The following is a 23,485-nucleotide window of genomic DNA, read 5'->3' on the forward strand; positions in this document are numbered from 1 at the left end:
GTATCATCGTACTGCATTCGAAAAGTCATCGAAAGATATCGTGTGACTCGAATCGAAAATTAATTAATTCCGATAAAACTGATATTTTGTTAAATTTATAGCTAGTCTGACTGTGGATTGAAATAATTTTGTAGCGGTAGACGTTATTCTACATCATTTATGCTCTTTGTTCTACATTATTAATTTTCTTATTAATTTGCAAATAATATTTTTGTTGTGCCTGATGTTTAAGAAAGTAATGATCGTTATTCCATTACGTTAAATAGTACTACTAGTAATTCATACCTACTTACCTAATCATAAATCATACTTTTAAATATTCTAGTACCTGACCTAGTTTCATAAAATAAAGACTAACTCAAGCTTTTTATATTTAATAAATGTAAAAATGCGTAGTTTTGCCAATACGTTTTCTTTCATAGTACCTAGTTTTGAAGATATTTCTAAACGACAAAATCCAGTGCCGTCGTATACATAGACTTATACTGCGATCCACAGATATGGATAGATGCAGCAAGTGTCAAAAATTGTATGAAGCCGAGCGTGCCACTTTTTAAACGTCATTAGTGTCATTTTAGCGAATTTTAGTGATTGCCGCAACGTAAAAGTAATCGTATCATCGTACTGCATTTTTTAAGTTTATTAAAATGTGTTTTTAGCAGTAATTTAAGGTTAATTTACATTATTAACGTATAAAATCTTTATATTTTTGCTAAATCTTAAAAGATATTCCAAAAAAAAATCACTTTTACTTACTTTTTTTTAATTTTTCAGAACCTCATAACTTGTGAACGGGCACTTTGGATGCGCGCTGATAGCGTAGGATTACAGTCAACAAGCCATAGAAGAAGGCTTAAGTAGTTTCAAAGCAAGATCTGTCAAGGCTTAGTCGAAATCGACCACTTTATGTTTAATTCCATACAACGAAAATGGAAAATATTTTTTTCCAGTCAAACTATTGGTTTTAGAGAAAAACTTGTGAAGCATTTATTCATCAGAATAACATAACCTATCGATAGGTATTTTTTTCAAACAGAAATTGTGAAAAAAATCGCTATGTCCATAAATCTCAATTTCGCTCCATAGTGAGACGCGTTTCTGATTCTGCAATACGATTGGTCAAAACAGCTGACGTACGCTGTTGAACGACCAATCGTATCGCAGAATCGAGAAGCGTGTCTGGATTGTTGACGTTAAAAATTACCGTAATCGGGGCTCTGGCCGTCATTGCGCCAGATAAATGTCATAGGGATGTGGTGTATTCAAAGAACTTTATGACAAGATCGATATACTCTAAATCGATATTAGTATATTCCAGTCTCGAATACTCGAATACTTGGCTACACACGTAACGATAGCCTGAATCTTTGGGTTATCGCGATGTGTAGTAGAACTACGTCCCGGGGAAATAGTAAGTATTATCTTCCTCTTTCGTTTGATGACAATCAAACCTGTGAGGGCAATGTCAACAATATAACATCTAAGGTGTTTTCTTTTAATTCTATTGTTTTTTGGATTCCGTAGAGACAAAGTATTCTTAAGGTTTTAAAGAATCCATCCATACTCCATCAGATCCAAATCGAGTTGTCACACGACAATCCGCTTAACACTTGATGTGCGCTCAAATTCCATTGAAGTGTTTATTTATGTATAAATAAACAAACATAAGTTTGATCACTTCGCTGGAAGAAAGAAAGAAAAATGTTTATTTAGTACCAAATAATAAATTTAGACTACAAAATAACAGCAGATACCATTATTAGAGCCATTTAAAATAATAATTTCTATTTCCGATCATCAACCCTCCATGGATTCGATTATGTAGTATAAAGTTCCGATAATCGAGTTTAAGTTCACATCCCTAAAATGTCATTAATGTCATATTTATACTCTCTAATCTGTGATATTTATTGATAAAGTTTCGAACGCCTCTGCTATCAATCGAGCAATTAATTTTTAATTTAATTCTTTAAATTACAATATTGATTCAATTTCCCAACTGCCAAAAGCTTCGGCAACTAAATAAGTCTTACACATATCAACAGTTGTAAAATTAGTGTGTATTTTGTAGTATTTGTAGAATGCTGTGAAGTGTGCGAGCGAATGAAGCGAATAAAGAAATATTTTCGTAAAATGAGTTCCCAATGTTTACCCGTGCCCACAATGGAAGAAGTAACTCAACCTCCGGACACTCAAATACAGTCCTTGCCAAATGAAATTGTATACAAAATATTGCTCTATTCTGATTGTCCTGATATTGTTTCATTTGGAGCTACATGTAAGCGTTTTTGGGAATTGATTGAAGACAATGAAATCCTTTGGAGAAAAAAAATCAAGTCTATGTAAGTTTATGATAATAATTTTGTTAAAAAGTTTGTTTTGTATGCCATAATCATTACATCTGTTAATTTTGTAGATTACCACCTGTAATGTATGATACAGTATACAAACATTGTAATGGTGAGTGGCTGAGTATGGTCAAAGGATTTCACAAAGTCAAGAAACTTATTTATGCTGAAATTTTAGCCATGTCACCTAAATTTTATTGGTAAGTAAAACATCAGTATTTTATTCCAAGAATATTTGTTCACTCCTAGCTTTTCTAATTAAAGCACGGTATTATATTATGTATGTTTAGTAAATTAGACTACAAAACATTCCCAAAAGGCGTTTCTTAAGTGTAAATTGCATTCACAAACTTGGAATTAATAATACTACTGTCAGTATAAAAAGTTTTTGTTATGAGGTGCTTTTTTAGTTAGTCAAACATAAAGGGTTGATATTACTACTCAAAGTAAAGGGAAAGTATTTGCCCTGCAAAAACAAATTCTCAAAAAAAATTCTCCCCATATTAGAGCACTGATCACTGATGAACTTCTAGTTGTATGAATAAGTTTTTTATTGAATATTTGAACTTCGGTCCTTTGGGAAAAGTTATTGCATTTGAGATGTAGTAACAATCCTTATTGCTTAATCGATTAATCAATAAAATAGCTATTTTTAATTAAATGCCAACTATGTTTTCAGGAAATGTAATGATGTCACGCTAGAAGACGTAGGTCCATTTTTCAATATTGCATTAAGTGACAATATGTCATATTATTATGTGATTTTTATATTGCAAGATTTAATTGCAAAAGGAAATGCGCAAATTGAAAAGAAGTGTCCTAAAAAGTAAGTGTTTATTTTTTACAAACTTTTACTTGCTTCAATAGTTTGAAATTTGAGACTCATGCATAAACCTAACAATGCAATGTTACATTGAGATGGACCTGGTGTTGGTAGCATAGCCGCCTCTGTCTAGAGTTCAACTCCTCAATGACTTACACTTACAGCACCTATATCTTGTCTGGGCTTTTTAGTTTTGTCTGTATATGGACTCATATAATTATGGACTAAAAGCTTGTTTATTAGAAGGTTTTTTTTACTATCAAGTAAGCTCAAGGCAACTGCAATATTACAATATTAGATTATATTTATAAGCCTAATTCAGCTGTTTTATTTTTTTAATTGTCCCACTGCACTAGAAATTGTCATCCTACAAATAAAATTTATTAATATTTTTTAGACCTTTTACCATGACCGAAATGTACTATGCAAAGGTGGTTCTGCGCTACTTGATCCATGCATTCCTTGCCTTAAAATGGGTAAGAGCACACAAGAGAAATGAGCTGCTTCCGGAAATTGTTGTAAATTTCTTCCTACAGTGGATAGATACTGTAAACCTGTATTCAGATACAGAAATGGAAAAGAGTGTAAGTGTATTATTAATTTACAGCTTTTAAAATTGTACCTTATAATATAGGCAGACACAGCAAATTCATCTAGTATTCTAGCTAAGGTGATGTGCTGACATCTGAAACATATAAAACAACTAAGTAACCTGTTAATAATATAATTTTTTATAACAATAAAAAATATTAGTGTTAAGAACAATTTTAAAATTCCTTTAATGTGTATTTTTATATTTTTACAGTTAAGTGATTTGGCTGATAAAGTCAAAGTTATAATTAACAGACAAAAACCTGAACTGGCAACCAAAACTATTGAAGAGTGTTGCTCTCAACAATTAGTTGATGAGAAAATAGTATTCAAAGCTATTGCTATGGCGATTTACCAGATACCGCACATGGCTATAACAAATACCACTAGCTTGGACACCCTAAACATTGTGAAGGTGAAGTTATCTTCCAGAAATTTAATTTTTCCATACAAACATTTTTGCGACTTTTAGTGAACCACAATAATTAATTAACCTTCATAATATTTTGTAACGAAAACAGACCCCACTTAAGACGAGCTGTTTTTGACGATTTTTTTCTAGTAATTAAATATATACAAAGTTTAAAGTAAAAAATAATAATGGGCAAAGCTATTGTATTAAAGGAATTGTGCTACTGAACTGAATATTGTAGAAAAATCAGCAACTTCCTACTTTCCCCTATTTAAACGGATCTGTTATTTAATTACAGGTTTTGAAGCTAAGGTGTTCCGACCTAATTATTGTTGGTATTATATATCAATCCGTGGCGAAGCGTTTCGGTGTGCACAGCGAGTTGATCTCGTTCCCATACCACTTGTTCTTAGAGTGGGTGGACACCACAGACGTGACGCGCCCGCTCGTCTACACCATTGACTTGGACACGGGGGATATGAAACCGAAGCGACGTTGCCCCTTCTCTGGCACTCAAACCAGCAAACTGAATAAGTACTGCCCGGATTCATTGCTGAAATACATATACACGGCATTCCAAGTCACCATGGGAGCTATCAAAAACTGGTAACATTTTGTATACTATTTCACATACTATTCAGTCTCAAAGTCGTCTTAAACCTCTGAAAGCCAATGTCATGACTTCTTATTTTAAGCAATTATTTATTTTATAAAACACATGACAAATTACAATTTTCAAAAAAATTATACACGTAAATTATATTTACAGGAATACACAAAATGCTGTGTTCCTGTTAGACTTTGTGGGAAACAGCAACAACCAAATAAACCGTTACAGAAACTTTCTTCCTTACCTCTTCGATTATATGGATGATCATGCTTTGGAGACGCCGCTTGATATTACTTACGTAAGTTTTATAACAACAAATCATTATAGTATCGAGTGAAGTACTATATCCAACATAATTATTTACATAATGTGGCTCATTCAAAATACTATTTGAACTAGATGTTAGTCGTCCTCAAAACGTCTAATTTAAAAGAATCCTACTAAGTCTGATGGCATAATATTTTTTTACGAAAACTCAAGTCAAGTTTGTGATTTATCTATACTTATAATAAATCTGTAGAGAGGTCAATTCTGTACATGAAATATATTTTCAAAATAACTATCAGGGGGTGATTAGTGATCGATACTGATGCCAAAAATGCAATCAGTAAAATTTTTGTCTGTCTGTCTGTATGTTCCTTATAGAAACAAAAACTACTTGACGGATTTTAACGAAACTTGGTACAATTATTCTTCGTACTCCTGGGCAGGTTATAGGATACTTAGGAATTCCCACGGGCACGGGAATTAGCGGGAAAATCCTTTTGTATGAAAAATCTAAACTGCTTAAGTTAGACGCTTGAAATTTGGCATGCAGGTACCTTAGTAAACTTAAAGCTTAGTTACAACAGGATATTACAATATTCCCACGGGAACGGGAGTTAGCGGGAAAAAACATTTGTATGAAAATTCTAAACTGTTTAAGTTAGACGCTTGAAATTTGGCATGCAGGTACCTTAGTAAACTCAAAGCTTAGTTACAACAGGATATTGCAAAATTCCCACGGGAACGGGAGTTAGCGGGAAAAAACATTTGTATGAAAAAATCTAAACCGCGTAAGATAGATGAAGGGGGTAAAACGGGATCCACGCGTACGAAGTCGCGGGCGGCCGCTAGTTATAAATAATAAGACTAATTATAGCGTCATGAGATGTAGTTTTTTGATGAACTTTGACGCGAAGATTGTTCGTACATACCTGCTACATGTGATGCTCCAATCATACTATTTCAGTGATTGGAAATAGGTATTTCTAATTGATTTCCAGAGACAGTCTGATTTTTTGCAGATGATAGAATTAATTAAAATTCTTTATTATTCATGTTCCTAATGTTTCTGTTTGTTCATTTCAGCTGGATTATTCACACATGGAACTCATCAAAACGATAGCTTACTTAGACCCGCCTCTTGAACCTTTCTATACCAAAGAGGTAAATTATGTCAATACTTGTTTGTTGTAATCCTTTTATTTAAAAATTATTTTAACAGACTTTTAGTGCATGCTTCGTATATTCTAGTATAAAAGTAGCTTTATTATTAGTTTTTTTTTCTTTTTAGGTGGTGGCAAAAGGTCACGCCAGTAACGTAAAATACGCAGTGGGAATGATTTGTTATCATAAGAAATTAGAATATGTGGGCATCATTCGAGACTGGGACTTGAGATGCAATCCGAAGTTGGCCAAACGCACAGAATCTGAATTAAATTTGGAATACAGTAAGGACCAACCATTCTACTATCTTGTGGCAGCGGACCAGTCCGCCCGATATGTTGCTCAAGGTACTTAAAAATTATTTTTTTTTATTTTATCACACCATTTATTTACCTACATCTCATATTAAACAGTACTTGTAAAATGCATAATTACTTGATGACTTCTTTAATGACGACTTCATGATTCGAAACATGCTTGTCTCAAGACTAAGTTTTCAGTCAACAGATAACTACTTGGACGCCTGCTTGACTATTCAGCATGACATTACTTACGCTTTACTAAAAATGCCATTTTCCCCCCACTAAAATTACGCATACATTCGCTAATTTTCGCCGCTACTTAAAGGGTGCTTAATTGAATAATATTGTGTGCAGGGGCCGCCCTCAATTCATAAACGCTTTGTCATATGCATTTCGCGTAAATTCCCAAACACACTAAATAATAAATTAACCTATTACCATGCTTATTAAAATAATATTAATATACTAATACTGCACGTTAGTTATGGTTGTGTCAAACTTTACAGAAAACCTTGTTGAAATAATACATCCTACCCGACTATACCACTTGGAAGATGCCGTTGCACGAGAGTTCTCTCACTTTGACGGCTTCTGTTACGTGCCAAATGACGAAAAGAAGGCTGAATATCCTGATGAAGCACCAATCGCAGCTCTGTACCGCAATCGTTCTTATTATAGGCAATAAATATCGCTGTAATTTTTTCATGTACTATTTTCCGTCATTGATATTTATGCAAAATAGTGATTGATTGTATTACTGTGAGATAAATATTTATTTATCCAAAATTTGCCACTCTTGTGGCGGAGTTTTGGGCTGACACTGTAGGTTTGTTGTCGACACGAAAAAAAAAAAAGAAGATCCAAAATTTAACTCATTATGCAGTAGTTATGTAAAACTTATACCTACCACAGTAGGTACCTACGCACATCGTACAGAAAAACGTAGTGTTGATGTTTTCTTTCGTAAAATAACTTATAATATTCAGTCATAATCAATAATTATAATTGTTTTAGACGCATTTATCCGCAAAAATATGTACTTCCAGAATTTTATTCATAAAAGATAAGTTTAATCTTGAAAATTAACTAATTTATGATGTACTTATCGTTTTCACTTTAATTTTATTTATTAGTAATGGTTTTTCCCCAGTGATTATCTTACACAATCTCAGCTTGCCTACTTGTTTAGACATGTTACACATTTCGTGTAGGTATGTAGATTCCGTAATGGTTACACATTTGCTGTACTTATTGATAGTCGTATTTTAAAAACAATAAATTAATATTGTGTAGCAGGTAACTATATTGACCTGTCCATCTATGTTCTTAGACAAATAAAAAACCATAGTATGCTGTTTATAGGATTGTGGGAAATATTTATCACAATTAATTGTATGTAATATTCAACTGCTCATAATTTGTAGTGAGGCACTATTTTGTATCAAAATTACGTAAAATACATATAACTATCCAGGGTTCGAAATTATCAAGATAATTACGCTTCATGATAATTATCAACAGTATATGATACTTTATTTTTTATTTTAGACCATTGAATTTTTATTAGGTATGAATGATACATTTGTCATATTGTTTCATAAGAAATTATGATTGCGAATTTTGCTTTATGTTTTTGGTTGCCGATTGTTGTCAAGTTATCCATCGCTAGTCGCGTAAAGCTTGGAAAATAGATAAATATTTTGCTAGTGATCATTGTGGAGCTAAATAGATAAGTTTTATAACTTATCTATGGTACCTAATTAACGCTCATCACTAGACGCATGTGCGACACGTTCGAAAACTTCGAATACTGCCCCCTTAGACAAAACGCACTTTTTGATCGAATCCGTCAAAACTCCATACAAAAAAGGGGCTTTTCGACCACTTTTCGACTGGTTTGCGATTATAATTTGCACTTTGTCTAGACCCACAGGGTATTTTCACGAGCGCATTTTTTGTTATTCTCAACTGGTATTCATCTGTTATTATCACGATAATTATAGTGATAATTATCCTTTCGAACCCTATATATCTATATTCTTGACGATTATAATAATATCCGTACCATTTTTCAATACATTTATACCTATGTTTTCCAGATACTTGTTTCACTTTTATAATGTACCGAACTTTTATTTCATAGGATTAAATGTACCTAAGTACGGGGAATATGTATGTATGTGTAATAGGAATTAATGTTTCCTTCCATGTGATAGATGTGATATAATTTATTCTTAAGTCCTAACCCAACGGTCCACTTATGGACCGCTGGTTTGGGAAATTCGGCCTGAGTATTGTATCTGTAACTGTGTAAGATACTTGGATATTAAAAATAAAACACTATAAAATCATTCAATTTGTTTATTTTTTTGCTGTGCTCAGTGGTTGCTGACAATTTTAGAAACAAGTTTTTATAGGTCAATCATTTACACATTAAGTTTCTTCCATAGTCATCATTTTTATCGCAATGGCACTTCTAATGATCGGCCTTCAATACTAGAGATACTTAAGTATCAGTTACCTCTAGTGATTATTTTTATAGAAAAAAAATGTTAAGTACACAAAAAATTATAATGACAAAAATAGATAGGTTTGCATATACATTTATCAAGATTAAGGTAACCCCTATACCAGTATGACCTCGTTAGCAAAATTTCTGAGGTAATTGGTTTTACCTAAATCAAAACAAAATCAATACATAACTAGAAATTCTTTTATTAAATATAAATCACAAAATATTTTAGCGTGTATGGCGAAAGTGGATATTGTCATTATTTACCAAGTGATAAAGCAAGGAATGATTTGTCATTTAAAAATACCAGTGCAAACAAAAATAAAGCTTCATTACTGCGTAAGCCGACAAGCAAAACTATTTTTATTTCATTGTTATGGGAATGATTTGTGTTGGCTATAAATATTTTCCTACATTGTAAAAAAGGATTATTTTTATACAATTATGTTGCTACTTAAAATGCTGTGGTAAGGACTAAATTACTAGTAAGTCATGTTTACTTTCATGGCATGAAAATAAGTACAGTAAGTTAGAAAAGTCCCATCAGAAAGAAAACAAAAGGTGCGACACTAAAGTCTGAAAAGTGAAAATGCATGAGACGCCATGATACATTCTAATAAACTTACGGATTTTGTTAATGTTTAACTAAGAAATGAACATTAAAGATCTGTAAATGATCTATCAAAATAATTTATTAGAACATCACTCTATTTGAAACGTGACAATTAAATAACTTTTGAAAATAATTAATACTTCTAATAATTGTTGGTAGGTACCCTATCACCTGTTTTTGAAACATTCATGATGAAGGATAACTTGTTATCTTAGTCGTTCCAACACTGATATAAAAAATAAATGTGATTACAATTATGACTAAATATACAGTGTGTGTAACTAGCAATATTCTGGAGACGTAGCTGCGTAGGTATGAATCAACTGAACTCACTTTTTTTTAATCTATAAGAATCATCAGATTCTGTATTTTTGAACAATAGAATCTTCGAAAGTGGCAGTTCAGTAAGAAATAATTTGAATTCAAAATCCGTAAACCTTATTGAAGAATATTACTATAAAACTTGTTTAAAAAATGCTTGCTCCGTATGTTTTTAAAATATTATTAACAGAGTGTATTTTAATTTATATTAAAAAGAGAACACTTGATTTTCCATCTCATTGTTGGTCTTAAAGTAAACTTTTTTGTGAATTAAAAACGTTTCTAGAATAAAGCTAGTCATCACCTAAACACTTTTAACACTATTCTGCTAAACAAAATAATTGGCAGCAAAGTAATAATAATAATTAATTAATCATCGCATTACACGTCATTAAAATTGTTAATAGGTATAGTTAAAATATGTACCTACATAACTCGTCCGCAGAGTTCGAGATCAAAGATGCGAGCGACGACAAGTAGAACACAAAAATTCATATAGAGGGAGATTTATTTGATTGAGCAGTTTACCTACTCTAAAACTCACTCAAAGTTAAAAAGCGACCTTACCATTACTACATAAGTGTTTCAATGTTTCAATCACTAAAAATTTACAGATTTTGAAACATGTTAAAAATAAGCAAAACTATTAATAAAGTTGGAACTTTAACTCGCTTTCATTGAGTACAGTTGACATTTGGATCACGTTTGGTTATATTAAGAAGGTTTTTTTTAAATTAATTTAGCTGTCTAACTGTATGTTAGTGACTGGGCTACTCCATTGACAGTCTTTGATTTAAGGACCCCATTTTCGTAAGACATCACAGTCTCACGACCGTTTTCCGTGACTCTGAAAATAAAAACAAATCACAATTAATCCATTGTTAAATTAATTGTAAAATCAAATATTACAAGTTTTACACAATCCTTGATGCCGATTAACGCTCAAACACGCAGGTTGTAATAGAATAGTTTCATAAGGTTACCCATAGTTCGCGCCGTAGATATTTAATTTTAAATGAAGTGTATCCAAAAATCTCAATTTGCTGATGCAAATCTTCGATAAGTTGAAATTCTTAGAAATATAGAATTTATATTAATATCCGTTTCGACATCAAGGATGGTGAGTAGTTTATTCAATGCCCTATATCTATGTATCAACTTGCCAAAGCAAGCAATGATGGCAACCGTACACAAACATCTAATTACTAAACCCCTGACCACAGCTGAGACCAATGCTTGATGGGTAACTAATAGCAATCAATGCCCACATTACCGACGCTCGGTGCCCACGCTTGGTGACTAATACTAGTAGACCCTGTCATACGACGACAGTCGCCCATGTGTTTACCAAATAGAAAAGCATTTTATATGAATCATAAGACTTGAACAAACATGCCGCGTAATGGTTTGCCAAATAAAAAACAGATTAACATTCTCCTCATTTTAAGGTGAAAGTAAGTTTAGCGTAATGCCTAAATGAATCTTCTGGCAACTTTTACCGCGACAATCAGGTGTAGATCCAATCCTTAAAATACGTTGTGGTCACACCACAGCCACCCCCGAATTGGAATGCAATCACTTATCTAAATTTTATTTTAGCTATGTATGACGTCACAACGTCATAGTACCAGAGTGCCTACTATAATAGTGGATCCGTGCTTGGACACGATTTCCCGAGTTTTTTTTTATATTTTATTAAGGCATCGGATATCATCAAAATCGATCTCAACAGACTCAAGTGTGACGTCAAGTCAATTTTAATTTTGAGCATGTCTAAGTGCTTGTTCACGTAGGCACGCGCGGGCGCGGGCGCGGACGCGGGCGCGGGTAACGTCGCGAGCTCGTGTTCATATTGACGACCAGGCGTTCGCGCGATTGTGACGTATTGTCAGAGGTCGAATTATGGACGACGATCTTTTATTTTTAACCGAAAATTCATACCTAAAGTGGGAGATGCTAAAAATTAGAATTGGTGTGCACGAGATTAATAAAGAAAGAGAACGGTATGGTGAATTTCATACTTTATATCGTAATTTGAGAGAACATCCTTCAAGGTTTTTTGGATATACCAGGATGAGTGTCAACTGTTTTGATTACATACTGGATTCAATAAGGAGTGATATTTCAAAAGTAGACACAAATTTTCATAAAAGTATAAAGCCCGAAGAAAGACTATTGTAACTATAAGGTGAGTTTAAAAAAAAGATTTTCTTAGTAAATAATTTATAATTTTCAATCAAAATCAAATTCAAACAAGGTTCCTCTTTATTATTTAATTTAATTAATATTATCGTTATCAACTAAACAACATTTCTGTTCATATGATGACTGTGTTTACTTTGCCAAATAGGAGTTCTAGCCTGAATAGCACTAATAAACTCTTCTGTATTGAACGACATGATAAAAACGTGCTATCGTTTCTAGCGACAAGATCAAACTGGTTGAACTTACCTGACGTCGTGAGTGAAACGCGCGCGCCGCCGCTAGTTTGACATGAACACACACAAACATCTTCACGCGTTGAAATTACCGCGAGCGCTCCGCGCGCGCCAGTCGCTAGCTTGCCCGCTAGTTAGACCGCACGTGCGTTTCGTACGTGAACACTTGGAATCACTACATATGTTTGATATTTCGTCACCGCGCCCGCGCCCGCGCCCGCGAGTCAACGTGTGCAAGCACTAAGGTGGCCACAATAGTGAATGCCGCGCCAGACTACGACGGCAATGCATTCATTAAATATCGTTAGGTGTGTAACCCTGGGCCAAACACATCACAATAACGCAACGAAACAGATTTGACAACGGAACGAGTACGACTATACAAAAAAGCACCGAAGTATACGCGAATACTTGGCTACACATATCGCGATCTTGGCGTTAAAGTCGCGTTTGGTGTAGTGGTTCGAAATGGACTCCTATGCCAAGAGATCGCGGGTTCGATTCCCGCTCAGTACAAACATATTTGTTTGTATTGAAACGGGCGTTTTCTATGTTATAATATGTATGTATTTATTTACAAAAAAGTATTTAAGTATGTTTATATCCGTTGTCTAGTACCCATAGTACAAGCTTTGCTTAGTTTGGAACTAGAGGCACAGTGTAAAAATGTCCAAGATATTTATTTTGTTTATTTAGGTATTATTATTTTATGTGTATGGTCCATTGGCTAGAAACACTGAAAGAAAGTCCGTCAACAAACCACTTACTTTTTGGTAGTAATCTTCTTCCCGTTGACAATGCGCGTATGTATTTTTATTTACAAAAAAAGTATTTAAGTATGTTTATATCCGTTGTCTAGTACCCATAGTACAAGCTTTGCTTAGTTTGGAACTAGAGGCACAGTGTAAAAATGTCCAAGGATATTTATTTTATTTATTTATTATTATTTTATGTGTATGACCCAGGGGCTAGAAACACTGAAAGTCCGTCAACAAACCACTTACTTTTTGGTAGTAATCTTCTTCCCGTTGACAATGCGCGTATGTATTTATTTACAAAAAAAGTATTTAAGTATGTTTATATCCGTTGTCTAGTACCCATAGTACAAGCTTTGCTTAGTTTGGAACTAGAGGCACAGTGTAAAAATGTCCAAGGATATTTATTTTGTTTATTTAGGTATTATTATTTTATGTGTATGGTCCATTGGCTAGAAACACTGAAAGAAAGTCCGTCAACAAACCACTTACTTTTTGGTAGTAATCTTCTTCCCGTTGACAATGCGCGTGGTGGTCGTGGTGCTCCGCATGTTGGCGCTGCCGGGCCCGGCCAGCGAGCTGTTGAAGGTGGAGAAGGACGTGAAGGTGTTCCCGTTGGAGGCGGCGTGCGCGAAGATGTCGTCCAGCCCGCCCATGCCGAAGCCGAAGGGGCTGAACAGCGACGACGTCAGCGACGTGCCCGCGTGCTGCGCGCGCCGCCCGTGCCGGTGGTGGCCGTGCCCGTTGATTTCTGAACGGGATAGGGGAAAACCTGAATATTTTAACATGATTTAAAACTTGAAAGTGACAACCGCCTCGGAAATTGGTTCAAGCTTGGCGACTCTGACCCAGTGTTGCCAACTTAGCTACTTTATAGCTAGATTTAGCAACTGATTGATGTCAGGCAGCTACAATTTTTTTTAACTTGTAGCTAAACTTTTTAGCTACTTTTTCTAGCAACTATTGATTATGATATATTTTTACAAAGCTATGGTAGCGGCATACCCGACAAACAAAATTAGTATTAGCAATTACGATTCGACTCACTTAAATCGGTAGATAATCAAAATATTGTCTTCTTTTTTTGTTCATTAAGTAGTCACAGTATTAAAGTTAAGTTGATTAAAGTTTATAGCTGATTTATTAACTTCAGTGTTTTATTTCTTTAGTATTTTATTTACTTCGGAATTCAGCTACTTCTAGCTACTTTTTAGGGAGAAAAAAATACTCAATCTAGCAACTTTCTGTTAAATTCCTAGCTACGAGCCTTTGGTAGCTGTTGGCAACACTGCTCTGACCATTATGTTGTGTAATGTCGAAGTTTTTAAGTGAATCGTATGCTATGATCCAGCCTAATATTGAACGAAACCTAAATATTGAATAGATCACGGCATGCATGTTGCGTGCGTTCGGATGAATAAATGGGAATCACTTTACGCATCGTAAAGAAATTATTTAAGCATTGCTATTTTAGTTCATTACAAAAAAAAAGGAAGGCTAATTAAAAACCGAACTAATGAAACATTAATATGTACTGTTTTGAATAATCTTCCGGAGACAGTCTCCGGCGAAGTCTCCGGGAGACTGTTTATTTGTAATGAAATGTGGAAACTGTGTTTGTCTATAAAATTTTCCTTTTAACTTTTAACTATAAATTATTTTTAACATATTTAATATACGTACCAGCAAAAAGTTCGCCGAAAGGAGACCCGCCGAAGAATTCTCTAAAAACTTCTTCCGGATCTCGGAATGTGAACGGGAAACTCGCGTAGCCGAACTCGTAGTCATCATCGGCCGCTGAGCGACGGCCTCTGCTGTTATTCAAGCCCTCCTTTCCATATTGATCGTACATTCGCCGCTTCCGTTCTGAAGTAATAATAAATATAGTATTAACAGTATGAAAAAAAAAATGTTTAGTAAAAAAACGTGCGAATTATCTTTTTAACACCACGCAATAAGGCTGTTAGTTGTTTGCAAATCCATCTTCTATCTAAGGAGTACCAAAATACGTTTTTTTACAAACTTCCATATAAATTGCAACTAGAGATTGATGGTGTGGATTATGTAGGGCCCATTGTGAAACAATTAAAGGACTGAAAAACGACTTTAGAAATAAACCTACTTAACAACAAAGATGAAGTTATAAGTACTATAAAAAGGCACCTTTGATTTATTTTTCCTCATTGCTCATAATTCGTTCTTCAAAACAACTTACTTGATATTTTTTATCCTTTACCGCCATATTAATAAAAACTAAACCGGTCATAGGTTTTTTTGTTGTAATTAAAAAACTTTTTACTCTTTTTATATTGTCAAAACAATGACCTACACGACAACAATGGACGACAATAATAACATCACAATTTATATAAACAAATAATATTAACAGATAATCTGTTGAGTTTTAATTAAGGTCGAATATAAAAATAAAAGCTTAATAAACAAATATTTCCATGCGTTAAACGCACGTGTGATCATGACGATCTCTAGAAGAAACTTCTTTTAGCTTAGGAAAACACAACAGTTATTTTTCCAAGCTGACTTTCAGGACATAATACATTTAATAAATTTAGAAACGGCATTAACTAGTAGGTATCTCTTTTTACACCCATTTTTTACGAATATAATAAATAATGTATGTTTTTATCAGTTTTTTCTCAGCCAGACTTGTAACACAAGGATAACAAACTAACCGCCGCAGTTTCAAAGTGAAGAGATATCAGATCGATTACATAATATTATGTATTTAGAGTTATTTACTATATTTCAGTTCATCCCGTTTATGAATATTCTAAGGATATTATTGCACATCTAACATCGTGGACGTGCTATGATATGATTCATGGCGATTTACGTCACAGTAGGGCTTGCAGCTAAATACGACTGCATGCACATGAAAATGAAATAATATTAAACACATTTCACTTCGTTAATCAACAAGAATAAAATCAATTACACCACTTTTTAGTATCTGTTAAAAGTAAGACAGAAAATAATATTTCTGTATCGTGTAGGTAGAGTCTAAAAGTTTAATGGTGCGCGAAGAGCAGTACACGCTCGCAACGTGTGCTTACGCAAAATTACTAATAGTTTACAGACATGAAAAATAAGGAATAATCATGTCTGTCATGTCATGAATCGATTAATGAAAATAACTTATCTTAAGAAGTATCAATTAAATAAAAATCATGACGAATATGTATTAGGCAAACACAAACTGAAGGAAAGTAGGTATAAATATTAAACAAAAGTCCAAATGTTTATATTATAATTAAAGCTAGCTTACAAGCTCACCACGCAACGCAATAAAATGCCACCACGCTAGGATTTAGTTAGTTTGTAATTTATGGGGAAACAATAGGCGTCCATTTAGTAGAAGTGTAGAGGTACAGGTGCTTAGATTATTTACATGCTTTGATTTTTCCACCCGTTTGTTAGTAAAAATAATTAATTAATGAGAGTTAATTTGAAACCTTCATATGAATATTATCATTATTTTGTTCAGTAGGCAAAGCCTTGACATCAATATATTTTATGACATACCTGAATACTTTTATCATAGCTAAGAATCAGGAAATTCATCAATAGACTTTAGTGTGGATCCAGATTGCTAATAAACACTTTTAGAGTGATAAGGCCCACCCAACCAAGTTCAAGATATCCATTCGCTATCTCAAAGGCAACTGGGTGCATTTTCAATTCAAATTGATCGCAAAAAGTCCCTGTTAGGTTGAGTATATTTGCCTCATGTGAATTTTGAAAGAAAAATATAAGAATGGTTCTTTTTCGACAGACATAACGGTGAATTACACTATCTTACAGTACATAGAATTAATGTACGTTTTGTTTTGACCGTGTTATGCTATCGTTTCCAACGTCATTTAATCATCATTTGAACTTGTTTACTAGTTTCAATTTTTATAATCAAAGTTGTAATAACAAGTAGCATTATTTCATTATCACACAATTTGAGTTTTTTATTGAGTATCAAAACGATGTTACCAATGGACTACACTGCTCAATGTTAAAACAATTCGCCTAACTCTAGTTAAGCAATTTACAAGCGCTTGATTGAATGAAGAATCTAATTATAATTGTTAAATTACTACTCCATGATGATAATATTCATAGTTATAAAAACACAGTAGTTTATTGAGGCTACCAAAAAAGCGGTGGAATGGTGTCTCTCCAAAAAAACCCTTGAAGCTAAAGTGTCGGTGCCCATTTACTCCATTCTTGCTTTGATATCTGTGCCCATGATGACTGGATCCCCTTGCATCATATAATTTCCGCTTGGTTTCTACCCAAAAATAAAACGATATTGAAATAATGTAGCATATTCATGAATCGATTACATTTTTAAATTAGTAACCCTTACATTATGTGTAATTTTTATAAGAATATTATCAACAGTTTCAATTATAAAATATTAATTCAAAATAGTAATACATATTAATATCTGGCAAATACAATAACCAAACAGATTTAAGAGAAAAAATTCATACAGATACAGCCTGATAAGATACTTTCGATATTATTTAGGAAGTAGGTATAAATATTTTAATTATGACTTATTAGTAGGGTTGCCAACTCTTGAAAGGACCAACCCGGGAGAATTGTGGGGGGGGGGGGCTTGCTCCATAGTTGCTCCATCACGCTGAATACGCGCTCGAATGAAGCATTAATAGAGACAGGAGACAGGAATGGAAAGAACAAACGTGACCATTTTTTTAAATTCAGGACAGGGATTTCTGTCTTTCGATTTCGTAAAGAAGTCAATTTTCTTCAATAAGATGTGGTTGCACCTCACGCAAAAGTCCAACCTCATCGTACAATTTGTCACTATCTATATCAATATTTAATAATTCCTGGAGTTTAGTAATGCTGGTCCATGTGATTGGTTCTTTTAAAGATAAAATTTATAAACAAGTACGAGCAGCAATGGATGCATTAAATTTTTAGAAATACCGGAGAAAATATTGCTCTCCGGGAGGTCGGGAGGTTAACCATTATTTCCGGAGTCTCCCGGGCAATCCGGGAGGGTTGGGAACCCTACTTATTAGGCAAAAAGACTGAAAAGATTTGGAATTCGGTTAGTCTATCTATGACTAAACTTGTCACCTAAAATAAACAGTGCTGTATTGTACATTATTTGAAATGGGATAAAATAGATAGGCTTAATAATAAGTTGTCAAATAAATAAATATGTAAGTATATCTTTTGAAATAGTGGAAACCTTAGTTTCTGTCGTAATGGCAGTGTGTATTAAAAGTATGTAAAAAAATACACAACATCATATGAGAAGACAGTAGTCTAATACCTATAGTTAAACAAAAATAATTATGATTACATACCATCAGAGAGAACTTCATAAGCTTCTGATATTTCTTTAAACCTTCTATTGGCTTCATCTGCATTATCAGGATTTTTGTCAGGATGCCACTTCAGTGCAAGTTTTCTGTACCTGAAATTAAAAATTACATCACCCTTATTATTTGTGTAAACATTTAGCTAGAAGACACAATAATGTTTTAATCACAAGTCTTTATCACAAGTCTATATTATAATACATTCTCTACCTATAATCTGACACTAATTGAAAATATTTCCAATTAAATGCTTTACATTCTTAGGGCAAGGGGTATTGTAAAGGTTGGTGTTATTAGGGGACACCGAATGTCTAATTAAGATATGACACACTACTTGAGGTAATACACTATAGCCTGTGCTTAAAATGTGCAGATGAGTCTAGACTTAAAATATTATTGTATACTTACGCTTTCTTTATTTCTGTTTCTGTGGCAGTCTTCGTAACGCCCAGTATCCTGTAGTAGTCTACCATTGCGGGATGCCCTCAAGGGGATGGAGACCTGTAACGTCAGATAAATGACAATGGTGTGATGAACAATAGCAAAAACGCCTAAACCTAAAGCAGTGGCTGTCATTAAGCCACTGGACTTGAAATCGATAAATTGCAACTCTTGACTGTGTCATAAATCAACAACTAGGTATATTATTATTATTGTTCTATTTTTACATGACAATTATTAATGTTCTAATCTATACAGTGAAAAAAATTCGAATAAATTCTGGGAAATCCCCAGGCAGAAAGCTAGTTTACAATTACAATAAATTAGCAAATGTTCAAAGACCACTATGAAATTGAAGTTCTAATTGTAACTGGCAAATACTAAGTATAAACATGTAATCTTCAACATAGTTTAAATTGGAATACCTTAATAATTTTATTTAATTCAGCTAAGAGAAGCTCAGAAGCAGCAAATGATGCATTGTTACTTCTTAGAAAGCTGTCAAAATAAATTGTTGATTCAAACCACCATTTTGTTGTTTTTTTTATCTTCATTATCAATGGTTAACATGCACCTCTTTTTAAAATGATGAATTTTTTTCATAAACTGCCAAGACTGCAAACACATGAAACCTAATGTGATAGGTTGAATTAAGAAACATGTATACAGGATGATCAACAAGCTTTAGTATAACTTTTGACTTAGATCTTTATCAGATGTTAATACATTTCAACTTCTCATACATTCAGTGGCACTCTAAATATTAAATAAATTAAACCAAAAGGAAATGCTTTTTAGTAAGCTAAGTTTAAATTCCACGAATAAAAACTAAAGCTAATACAGTAGAACGCCGATTATCCGACTTAATTGGGACCGGGGTCGATTCGGATAATCGAAAATTCGGATAATCGGACATAGACTGATAATAGCGAAAAACCAACTGTCACACATAGAATACACTTTAATTAGTTTAACAAACAGATATACTTCTACTTGGCGTTATTGTAGAACTGCTACAAAATCGCTCAGTTGAAATTTATCCTAATTCCAACAAAATAAAACAAAAATTACTTGTTTTTATTTTTTTATATTACGCTTAGGACCGATTCGGATAATTGGCGATTCGGTTATTCGGCGTTCTACTGTATATACATTTTAATGATTTTTCTTTACTGCTCCTTATTTAGGAGTGTCCTATTATATAAGGTGATAAGGCTATAAGGTGATATTATATATCCGAAAGCTTTCCTCGATAAATGGGCTATCGAGCACAAAAATAATTTTTAAAATTGGACCAGTAGTAGTTCCTGATATTAGCGTGTTCAACCAAACAAACTCTTCAGCATTATAATATTAGTATAGATGTGCAATAAATTAATAAATAAATAAATTAGGTACTTAATTTGACAGTACACTTGGGAAGATTCTACTGAAGGTAGAATAAGATGCAATCTCTGTACTAACTTTAAGAACATTGTGTTATCATGCACCAATAACAAAACAATAATGCAGTCAGATATGATTGGGTGAAAAAAATAGTGACTAATAGGTACATCTATCAAACTTACACAATAAAAAAAACAAAACAGCTAACTTAAATTGAAATACCTACATGAAATTATAGATTGCCTCTGGTATCATAAGCTATGATGCCCCATCCATGAATAATATAAACAATAGGCAGACAAGGTACTGATAGACAACATTAACTAGGTTATACACAATTATTGATTTCAATGTTTTACTCTGTGATCTTTGGTGATTATTTGTAATGCTTTAGGCTCTACCAATTTTTCATTTAACTTCAACCTACCTCACACCTACACACACAATACAATGCCCACTACCTACTAACCCGCCACTTTAACCCTTAACCACTGACGTGTCATTTTGTTACACTAACACTGACGTACGTACGGCATACGTACGTAACTTTGAAGACCTCCTGATGTATCAATAGAGTGTAACTTTGGTGAAATTTTAATTTAAATTATTTGCATATGTTTATATTAAACATAGATAGTAAAAAAAACATAGTAATATTAATAAAATAGTATGATATTGGTAAAATCTTCCAGATGTAATAAAAGTTAGACAAGCATTTTTTAAAAAATCAACACAAAATTATTCGATAACACTAGGAACTTCTATTTCGGCCATATTAAAGATTAATAACAGTTTTAATCAGGAAAAAATCACAATTGCAATAATTCACAAATTAAGTCACTTTTTAATACAGTTCATTTAGGAAGGCTATTTTCTATAGTCTTTTTTTGTTTGATGACCTGGTCACCAGTTTGCTGTGCTTTAAACTAGCTAGGAAATATGAAAATATGGTATACAATCTTCAGAAGAAGTCATATCCAAAGCCACGAACTAAAGCTCCTTCACAATCATGATGATTGTCCTCGAAAACCGCAACTAATATAAAAAAAATATCCACTGGATTTTTTGCTAATTTCTTCGTCATTTGTAATAATTTTTGGCGTAAATAAGGTTTTTTATATATAGACGGCCAAGTAAATAAATTAGACTGCTAATAGTTAATTTTATATATGGACCAACATACAAAAGCGATGTTGAAAAAGTTACACTAACACTGACGTTACGTACCACATACGTCGGGTGGTCTAGCTCTCCAACTTAGGGACGTGCTACCCATCTATTTTCTCCCGTCGCACACGCATCTCTGGCGACTAGGAAACTACCAAAAAGGACACGCAAAAATTCCCGCACAAAATGAAGTTTTGAACGAAAAACCGTTTGACCGACGTACCACGTACGTACGTCAGTGGTTAAGGGTTAACATCGAAATCTTTTCATTCTGCAACAGTTGATAGCAAACTTCTGGCTCACCTGTTTCGTAATGTCTTAATTACCTAGTGTAAGCTCTATTTCTCAGTTCTTGTAATGGTTAGGTACGATGTACAAACCTTAAAATAACATTGGCTCTTCCGGTGATTTCAGATATTGAGGTGACAAAGACAGGCAGGTAATAGGAAGATATTTTTTACTAAATTTTCTAGTCGTCTGACAACACTCGTTTTATCCAGGGGGTGCACAGTATTGAACGACGATCACAAAATGACACTATTACGTTGGAGAAACATGCATGAAACGGATGACTGATCCTGTCCAATGACACTGTTCGATAGTTTATTTAGAACACAATCAGATCACTTCATTGATGACAAAGCCTTGTGTTTATGGAAAATTCTCGCACTCAAAATCAATAAAACATGGCTTCGGTCCCAGAAAACATCTGCAGGCAGGCACGATAAGACAAGACAAAGCAATGTTGTAACGTTTTCGTAACCGCGCCTAGTGCTAGCTAGGTACAACAGGCGATCCAACTATAAAACTGCACACCACCACTGCACGCACGGTCACGGACGAACGACCATCGATGTGACATACGGCAACTGCTCTGCTGCTGAGCAAAATTAAAAAAAAATACGAACCCACTTCGCAGACGATGTACACACCTGCCACCTTAGCCATAATCAGAAAAGACGATAATTTTTTGACAGTTATTTAACCAATAACAGCCAATAGTTAGCTAGAGTCACAGCTCTTGCCTGTTCACCATTGGCTGAAATGTAGACAACACCAAAAAAAAAAACTATGCAATGGACACCGAACCGGTCGCAAGTTTTAGGTTTAGAAGTCTAGATGGCGCTACAACGTCACTCTTTTTTACGTTTTATACAGGTTGAGTTTTTTTGAGTGTTGATCTTGGTCTTCTAAGCACGCAGCTACAGTTTTATAATAATAATGCCGTTTCCGTTGTGCTGTTCTCAATTTCTTACCGATTCTGTTGTAATTTCTCTAGATAAACATAAACCTTCCTTTTCCCACAATGTAGTCCGCGTTTTGACAGCTCATACAAGTGTGTCGTAAGTCGTGACTTTAATAAGGCAGGTAAAAAGAGCGCGGGAATTTGAAAAACTTAGTTCGTTTTTTTTTTCAACATATTGTGTGATGCATAAATTCTTCCTCCACTTCTTCTCATCACTAGCTAGCTGTTCAGCAGTGTTGCCCCTTGCCCCGATGAAGTGGTGGTAGCGCAAACTTGGACGTGTTTATGTACCTACCCTAAAAAGGGCCTTTTACCTGTACTATTACTTATTCTGTGCTTTTACACACTATTCAAGAATTTGATTTTGACCCTACGTCCGCACTCTGCAGTTATCACTATACACACAGAAGATGTTATTTTATTATATTAAGCTATTTTTATGTTGAATTAAAGAAGATTAATGGTGTAAAAATCACTTTGATTTTTGGGTATTTCACGTTCTTTGAATTTGTGATTTCTTATTGTAAAATGCTTAAATCTAAGAATTTTCTCAACTAACTATTTGCCTAAGGACCTATGCTATAAGATATAAATGTTTGTTATATCGTTTTCACAGTATTTTTATAAAAATTTCAGCTTGTAAACTGACGCTAAAGTGGAAATTTGAAAACCTGTGTGGACTTATCTTGATATAATTTTTAAATACTATACTAATCGAAATAT

The 23,485-nt window shown here is 33.7% G+C and overlaps 2 protein-coding genes across 9 annotated transcripts; one reads left to right on the forward strand and one right to left on the reverse strand.

Annotated features, from left to right (window-relative positions):
• The first annotated feature begins 1,921 nt into the window (after window positions 1–1,921).
• On the forward strand, window positions 1,922–9,205 carry LOC114359779 (F-box only protein 21). 2 transcript variants are annotated; one of them, XR_003656449.1, is made up of 11 exons: window positions 1,922–2,342; window positions 2,417–2,548; window positions 3,028–3,174; window positions 3,569–3,755; window positions 3,977–4,177; window positions 4,473–4,780; window positions 4,944–5,082; window positions 6,135–6,212; window positions 6,340–6,559; window positions 7,021–7,292; window positions 7,373–9,205. XR_003656449.1 is itself a non-coding variant. In XM_028314276.1 (10 exons), the coding sequence occupies exons 1-10, from the start codon at window positions 2,104–2,106 to the stop codon at window positions 7,197–7,199; spliced, it is 1,830 nt and encodes a 609-aa protein (XP_028170077.1). In that variant the 5' UTR covers window positions 1,922–2,103; the 3' UTR covers window positions 7,200–9,205. The 2 variants fall into 2 exon arrangements, 1 of the variants encoding a protein (XP_028170077.1); XM_028314276.1 differs by having other exon boundaries at window positions 7,021–9,205.
• Window positions 8,949–22,517, reverse strand: mrj (DnaJ heat shock protein family (Hsp40) member B6 mrj). Of its 7 annotated transcripts, none has more exons than XM_028314278.1 (7): window positions 22,425–22,517; window positions 18,931–19,023; window positions 18,508–18,617; window positions 17,316–17,453; window positions 14,837–15,019; window positions 13,646–13,925; window positions 8,949–10,807 (listed from the first exon to the last, which is right to left on the reverse strand). In XM_028314278.1, the coding sequence occupies exons 2-7, from the start codon at window positions 18,993–18,995 to the stop codon at window positions 10,708–10,710; spliced, it is 876 nt and encodes a 291-aa protein (XP_028170079.1). In that variant the 5' UTR covers window positions 18,996–19,023; window positions 22,425–22,517; the 3' UTR covers window positions 8,949–10,707. The 7 variants fall into 7 exon arrangements, with proteins under 7 accessions (XP_028170079.1, XP_028170078.1, XP_028170082.1 ...); XM_028314277.1 differs by lacking the exon at window positions 22,425–22,517 and adding an exon at window positions 21,897–22,401; XM_028314281.1 differs by lacking the exon at window positions 22,425–22,517 and adding an exon at window positions 21,897–22,400 and having other exon boundaries at window positions 13,646–13,904.
• Between the last annotated feature and the right edge of the window lie 968 nt (window positions 22,518–23,485).

This window comes from Ostrinia furnacalis, unplaced genomic scaffold (assembly GCF_004193835.3).
Source record: "Ostrinia furnacalis isolate ACB-3 unplaced genomic scaffold, ASM419383v2 OfSCF4657, whole genome shotgun sequence".
Classification (NCBI taxonomy): domain Eukaryota; kingdom Metazoa; phylum Arthropoda; class Insecta; order Lepidoptera; family Crambidae; genus Ostrinia; species Ostrinia furnacalis.